This window comes from Zeus faber (assembly GCF_960531495.2).
Source record: "Zeus faber genome assembly, chromosome: 13".
NCBI classification, from domain to species: Eukaryota; Metazoa; Chordata; class Actinopteri; order Zeiformes; family Zeidae; genus Zeus; species Zeus faber.
Genome location: NC_137198.1, coordinates 24,487,307 through 24,495,529, shown reverse-complemented (window position 1 = coordinate 24,495,529; position 8,223 = coordinate 24,487,307). Strand labels below are relative to the sequence as shown.

The window sequence follows — 8,223 nt, the reverse complement described above, 5'->3', positions numbered from 1 at the left end:
TAAAGACAGAGTAACTACAGTTCCTCATCTCTTTTCCCAAAAGCACTCTTCCAATTTCCATTTGTGTAGTCAGACGTTACTCCACAGGGGCTGTGTGTCCTTGCCATCCAAAGGATTTGACACTTTCAAACACAGATGTGTTTCGAAGACATTTTGACGCATTTCTAGAGCCCCCCAAACCACCCCTTTCATCCAGGTGTCCGTTCTCACATAATTACTTGGAGGACAGAAGGACAATAGTATTCACATGGATGAACTTCATGCAATACAACGTGGCGGATTCCCCCCCCCCCCCCCCCCCCCACCCCCCACCCCCCAGTGCTACTGTGTCCCCTGGGCCCCTAGGATACCACTGTGCTCAAACTGTGCTCTCCATCACCCACTCAGAGCTCTCGAAGGACGGCTTTTCGTCCTCATTGTCATCGTATGGGAGCAGCATGCTGTTGACGGACATGCTGCGCTTAGTCCAGATGTTGCTGATCCTGCGTGGGTAGCTACTGAGGCACTGCGTGCCCCCCATGTGGCCCATGTCAAAAGAGTGGCTCCTCTTGGGCTTGCTCTCCTGGGGTAGTCCCAGCAGGCGCCCCAGCATGGTCGTGGACTCAGCCCTTCCAAGCAAGGGCTCTTTGTCGGACGGGGGTGCCACTGACACCGCAATGGTAGCGGTGGAGGTGGTGGTGGACGAAACGATAGTCCCCTGGTGGTCCCTGGATGCCCCACCCCGCAGTTCCAGCGAGGCGAAAGCCCCTAAAAGGTGGTCCAAGTTGGGCCGCACTTTGCCCATGCCTTGCCCGTGCCTCCTGAATTTGCTGCTGGGGAGGGTGTTGCACTCGCTCCCCTGCAAGCTGTAGTGTTCGGCGCCACCGCCACTGCCACCACCACCGCCTACGCCACCACCACCGCCACCGCCACTATTGTTGTCCAACGAGTTGGAGGAAGACGAGCAGGAGGAGGAGACGCTGCTCTGGAGGGAGCCGCACTTGAACTCCACCATTTCCTCACACATGACCACCACTGTTGGCTTGACCTGTGGCGGGGCCCCGTTGAGCCAGTTCAAGCCACCGTTCGTTTGCGAGTACGTGTTGCTGACGGCGGGGAGCTTGCTGGTCTGGATGCCGCTGGTCACCTTGTAACGCACCATGAGGATGATAATGAACACCAGCAGTGTGGCCACGATGATGCCGCCGATCACCAGGATCATGGTCCCGCCGAGAAAGCTGCTGTGAAGGGACTGGCACTGCGGGTAGTCATCCCTGGTGAGGAACTGGACGCAGCCCACGATGTTGGTGGCGGTGAGGGTGGTGGCGGCATCGTCCCATGTGGCCAAGACGCAGAGGTCGTACTGCACCCCCGGGACCAGATTAGTGACTACGAAGGCTTTGTTGGCCATGGGAATCATTCTGCAGATAGATAAGGGGAAGCAGAGCATTAAGGAACAATATGGATGTGGATATGGATAACAGAGATTTCAAGACAAAAGACAAGACATTTAGGGAAAGCCCAGTGACTCACTGTTGTCAGCGGCACTGTCAAAAGTACTCACACTTAGTAGCTCTTAGTGTACACAGTACTTCGGGAGAGTAATTAAGAATAATACAATCTTTGTCCCCAACATTAGCAATTTAAAAAGCATAAAAGCATAAGCCATAAATATGAGTTTATTGTCCAATGAGAACTCTTGGACTTGTGACAAATTTTGGAGTAACACAGTGGTTGATTTAAAGGAGCATACCCCTGTTGCTTTCTTTCTAGACATCTCATATGTTTATGTTTTCTATATATTAAACTTTTCTAAATTACTTGACATTTTCAACTTAAACTCACAACTTAAACCATCAAGGGGAAATTTGACGTCTAAATACAAACCTTGAAAGTAACTGTTTTACCAGGCATATTGATTGAATAGTTAATTTAGTGATAAATCTCTGCACAAAGGTGAATTTGAGCCTGGTGAATAAACAGTATATCTTTAGCTATCTATATCTACCTATGAATATCTATCACGGACATTTATCAACTTTGCAGTCGAATCAGGACTTTATAATACTGGAATTTATAAGACTGATATATTTATATGTTATTGATATATTGTTAATAAAATATCATCATAAAAAAATATCATTATAAAACATTATACTTTCTATATACATTTCGGATTCATGCTTTTTGATATAATAAATCATATGCAATCGTCAAATTTACATCAAACAAATTCCTGATAATCCTGTAATATTTGGAATATTGTGGAATATCTGCACTTGGACCTGGAATATAGTTTTGAAAGTAAGAAATATGGTTATAGGCCTAATTGTGAATTGAAAGACTTACAATTATAATTTTGGCTCCCCGAATAATAATACAATTAGATATTGAAGAGATTTGTCACACTTATGAGAATTCGGCATCCGGCATTTCCGTGAAATATACAAAGCTCACAAAAACGGGCAGCCGACTGAAACCAAAAAGTTGCACTGGCGATCAATCAAACGGCGAAAGAATCACTGTTTGCTTCATGTCAACAGGTCTTTGATTGATGCTGCCATCCCCCAAATCCATCTGCCCTTCCATTTCCGCAGACGGCTCAATCGGATTTCATTTGTAGGCGGCGTGATCCGTGGCGACAATTGAACACCCCCCTACAATATTAATGCCTTCCCTACACATCATTTGAAGAGGGGGGGTGTAAAAAGAAGAAGTAAGTAATTTCTCCTCAGGCTGAGCCCTCCTCCACCTTCCAAGGACAAATCCAGTAGCAACGTGAATGCCTGAATTTCTGATTAAGTTACATACTGTAATTACACCCCCCAAACAATAACAAATGCAGTTGTCTCTTATATAGAATAACTTTCTTTCTTAGCTCCGATACTCAAATGGTCTTTGCAATGACTTTTTAACCTCTCCAACCCTTTCCGGATTCTAATTACTGGAGACGACAACGGCGGCTTTTCAACAACTGTACTGTTTCAAATGCCATGCGAGCGCTGGCGGGAGGCTGCTGACTGCGGTAATTGCGTTCTGTAAAACCTCCCACCCCCCGTGTTGCCTATCCGCTACGACGGCGACGCTAATGGCTCATGATTAACACCGCGTAGATATGTGATTGGGGCCAGACACAGAGCTATGCAAATTGTTTTAATTGGGACGCAATCTACAGGAAGGGACAAAAGACGAAGCCTGAACTAAATGAAAACAAACAACCTAACAATCGCCATCGAAGGGGTTTTTCAGAAACACAAAAGGCATGGAAGCCTCATCTTAGCCATTTTCTATGTGTGTCCCATTAGGGTTAGGCTTAGGTTTGGTCACATATGGTGCAGGCATGAATACATTGAATATTGGCCTGCTGTTTGTGTTTGTGCTTGCATGTGTATGTACACATAAATAGCTTTGATCCTACGGAACAGAAAGGTAACCTACGCCACACAAAACGCCTCCAATTTTTTTCACCAATGACTGCCAGTGATGCGCTTCATTATTCACTCTTAGCATAATTGCCTTTCCCATTACTCCAAAGGCAGGCTGGGTTGCCTGACAGGAGATACCGCCAGATAGATTATGTAATCCTGATTGATTTCTACTTATGCTGCTTCTCGTAGCCAGCCACACTTTGGTAACCTCCAGGCCATCTGCGGACAGTGCAGTAGGTCGTATTGCACATTGTAAAAACCGCCAATTTGTACTTAGCTTCTCTGTGTTCAGGGCTACCATTCCCTGCAACTTATGAAAGATCGTCAAATTTGCCGTTATGTTACATAGGATGCTATTGATTGCTTTGTGGTTGTCTCACAATGTGGACCTTACAGTATGATTACAATTTTATAGCTAAACATTGAGGCGAGAAAATTTCAATGTATTGCGTTTCGCTTAGGAGATACCGACTAGCTCTGAGAGAAATGGAGACAATTCACGAATACGGAATATAATTGTATCGTTTTTATGGCACTTTTATTAGGCTGTGAGCCTAATGCGTTGATAAAAACTTCAGAATTCAGTGCTTTATATTAAAAAATGTTCACCTTTAAGCGGGGATAGAGAAATATACCTTGTATTATAGGACCGTTCATTCCTAATGGCTTTTTAATGTAACTCTGCGACTGATTTAAAACCTCTTGCCAGAGTCATTGAGATAAACCCACCCTAATGGCCGAATCAGTAAACTTAAAAGCACAGGTTAATTAACTGATACAAATGAATGAGGAATAAAAAGAGAAAATATGTATTTGAAATGAAATATCCATACCGTAACGCACTGCGGTTCTATATAAGTCCACACTGGAAACACAGTTCGCCATGGAGTTTACATGCAATAACATTAATATTCAAGACAATGTATATTGCGGTAGAAAATAAACAAATATACAAAATAAAATTTGTCCCTTATAGTCTTCCATTCCCCACAATTCCAGATCAGATAAACAAGGTGCATATTATTGTATTCTAGTAACGCAGTGACAACTCTCTCCAGCCTCTACAGCTCTGATCTAATACTGTAGTCACAGCTAATAACCAGCCCTCTGACTTCAGCTTGTGCTGTAACCATCCCTAAGCGCTGCTGCAAAATACAAGAAAGGTAAATCAGACAGGGTTACTGCACGCAGGCGACTACTGCAATAAAGAATTGCAAAAGGGCTTCATTGGCATTCAATTTGGAGTGTTTAGGGGTTCATGGCTGGCACATATCTTACTGTAGCTACATTCCACAACAGGGACCTGAAAGCGTCTTTACCCGATTTCCGGGTAACGGAATTCCTGGACTGTAGCCACTGGAACCGATGTAAAGACACCGGCAGAGGAGATAGTGTTATATCTGACACTACACATTTGTTTATTTGAGTTTGTTTCCTGTGGTGTGGCTTCAAAATACATACATACTAATCGTTCATCTTGCGAATGCCTCACCACGCTGTGAAATTGGTATCAGTGCGAAAAGCCATTAAGGTGTCGTATCTTTGGTCCTGAACACGTTAAGCAGGGTAGATTACAACAAAGGCATATAAAACAAAGGCATCCTTTTTATAGCTTTAAATGATTCGGGGCAATGATTTCGCTGAGGAATTCACTTTGCTACATGTACCAGTTACTCAATCTTAAGGTGACTCGCAGTTCTTGTAAATTGTCACGTAGGAATTAACGAAGGCAGATACAAATACCAACAACTAAGCAATTAATGTGTAATGCCCAATTAAAAAAAAGTAAAAAAATTTCCATTACCATTAATGAAATCTTTTTGAGGCCTTTGAGTAAAAGGCAACCTTTAACCACCTAATTTAACTGAAAATGACGCTTTCATTGTCAGCTCATCTAGCAATAGTTGTCCTTCTTACCTGTAGATGAGAACTTCGTCTTCGGAGCAGTTGTATTGCAGTTGGTACATTTTGACCTTTGGAGTCGATTTGCTAACAGTCCATTTTATGAGAGCGGAGACAGATGTCACTTCGGATGCCGACACCACTTTCTCGGGCGGAGGCTTGGGCTCCCCCTTGCTGATTTTCGTGGAACTGGTAATGTCAGAGAGCCCCGACTTGGCCTGCATGGTGCGGTTTGTGCTATTATTCAGGTGGGGGAGTTGGATGATCGACAGCTCGATGGAGGCTGTGGATTCCCCAGCAGCATTTGCAGCTATGCAAGTAAATGTGCCATAGTCCTTAGACGTGGTGACCGTAATGTCCAAAGTCCCGTTTTCGTACACGGTCACGCGTGATGAATTACTGATCAAGCGGTCATCTGGAGCAACCCAGTGTACAACTGGCATTGGATCGCCGACAGCCTTGCAGCGCAGGCTGGCCATTTGCCCTTCCAGCACTAGCAACTTGTGCGTATGTTGAGTGATCAGCGGGGGCTCGCAAACAAACTCCTCCTCTCGAACGGACCAAAAGTATCGGCCCTTCACGGCAGGAGGGGAAGCACAAGTCTCCATGTCATCCTCCCGGTCCAATCTCCGAAGCCATAGCACCTCACAGTTGCAGTGCAAAGGGTTCCCACCGAAGCTCAGGGAGAGCTGAGGCGCATAAGGTGTGGTCATCACCACGCTGCTCTGGGAACGGGCAAAGATGGGGTCTGGGGGTAGCTTCTGCAGACGGTTGGACGTCAAGTCCAAGCGCGCTAATTTATCCAGATCGGCAAAAGTCCCCTCAGTGATGGAGTAAATTAGATTATGGTCCAGACTCATCTGATGGAGGTTGACCATCTTGCGGATGGCTTCCCAAGGCACACTGCGCAGGTTGTTGTAAGACAAATCCAGATCCTCAAGCGTCAGTATCAGGTCATCAAATGTCACCTTGGAGATCCGATTCAGCTGATTGTTGTTGAGGATCAGGTGCTGGAGGTTGACCAGACCGCGGAGGTCATCCGGACCCAGCTCTGTCAGCCGGTTGCTGTCAAGATGCAACGATCTCAGGGTCTCCAGGTCGATGAAGGAGAAAGGCTGGATGGCGCTGATGGTGTTGCGGGACAGGGTGAGGTCCACCAGGCCCGTCATGTTGGCGAAGTCCTGCGTGCTGACCTTGAGGATGAAGTTGCCACCTAGGCGGAGCTCCACGGTTCGCCGGTCAATGTCCAGAGGCACGAAGAGCAGGCCTTTGGATGGACACAGCGTTCCCAGCGACTCGGAGAGGTTCTGGCAGACACAGTATTTGGGACACGCGCTGGCCAAAAAAACTGTGGTTCCCAGAAGCAGGAGACTGATGACCACTTTGTCCATGTTAGTTTATACAAAGAGACCTGGGAAAATAGACAAGAAGAACTGGTTGAGCAATGAGCAATGGCTGTCTTTTCATTTTAGCCGTCTATGCCGCTGACCTTGATGAATCTGATCTTAAATTACCAAGCACGTAATAACATATGTGCAGATGTTTTAAGTGAAGATATAATTAGCATTCACTGTGCACAGTGATGAGAATGTTTCACCAATAATAAAGGTCAGATTAAAATAAATCAAGGACTAAGCATTGAGATGGTTGGGAATTACATGTTATTTTACACGTTATTTGGCACATTAAAATAACCTACATTTAAAATCCACTGGGAGATTTCTTGCATAAAACCTTGGCTTAACAAAAAAAACAAAAACAAAAAAACATGTGTATATATATATATATATATATATATATATATATATATATATATATATTTACTGTATATACTGTATATATATAATACAGAAGAAGACAGTTTACTCTGGATATCATTGGTGAAGGACAATTTGGTCTTTTGATCCTAAAGGTGTCGTTGGAACACTCAACCTCCATAAAATAATAGATCGTACAATAGTACAATAGTATGGAAAATGGATAATATCTTCCCATTGCAGTCCATTATCGACTCAGTTTCTCGCTGTCTCTTTTTTCTCATACTCTCCCCTCTTCCTGTACTTTAGTAGAAGACTTGACACTCAGAATAAACCTTCCAAAATAAAATAAAAATACCGCCGTTCCGCAAGCCAGGATTCGTAGCCGAGTCGATCTTCGGAAAACCACAATGACACACTTGACCTAATCCAACATCCAGTCTTTCAACCCCCCCTGGACCCTCCTTAAAATATATATTTATCAATGCCATATAAGTCTCCATCCAAGTCCCATATAGAGGGGTGGTTTAGGGTTTTAATTTTAATTTTTATTTTTTTAGTTTAGTTTTAGTTTAGGATTTTAATTTTAATTTGCTGTAAACTGTCAGTACAACCACAAGCCTATGAGAGATAATTGCCCACAAAATGGCGAATGGGAATAAGAATGTGAAAACAAAATAAAGAGAGAACGACCCCCCACTGTCCCCTCATTCTGTTATCCCTTTTGGAACCCTTGTACACGTTGCCATCAACCATGTTTCTAAATAGATAACTTTGATGCCATTGAAATTCAAGGGCCACTCGTAACAACCGCTATAGCAGAGCTATAGAGGAGACTTTCTTTAACTCTATTTTTGTCCTCCTTTTCTTCAGACAAAGAACAGGTCGTGATTTGGGGTAAACTTTCCAGAAATTGGCAGAAATATCACCCTACTGATTTTCTGTTGGGACACTTAACAGCTGGTCTCCTAGCTAGTAGAATAGGATCCACCATGGCAGGGCTTAATTGGACAGAGGAAAAACAAGGGGTGAAGAGAGGACCCAGGTGATATTCAACTCTGGGAAGTTACTGTTGATCTTCTCGTAGTGTTTGTAAACCTCGGGTGAAGGCTTGCTTTTTCGAATCCACATCAATTTAACCCCATAGGTGCCTTCAA

At 44.1% G+C, this 8,223-nt stretch overlaps 1 protein-coding gene across 1 annotated transcript; it reads right to left on the bottom strand.

Annotated features, from left to right (window-relative positions):
* Window positions 1-358: 358 nt before the first annotated feature.
* Window positions 359-6,700, bottom strand: LOC307239404 (leucine-rich repeat and fibronectin type-III domain-containing protein 2; the record flags this gene model as incomplete). The annotated part of the gene is made up of 2 exons (XM_080012762.1): window positions 359-1,400; window positions 5,325-6,700. 2 exons carry the CDS (start codon window positions 6,698-6,700, stop codon window positions 359-361), a joined length of 2,418 nt encoding a protein of 805 aa, XP_079868888.1.
* Window positions 6,701-8,223: the final 1,523 nt, after the last annotated feature.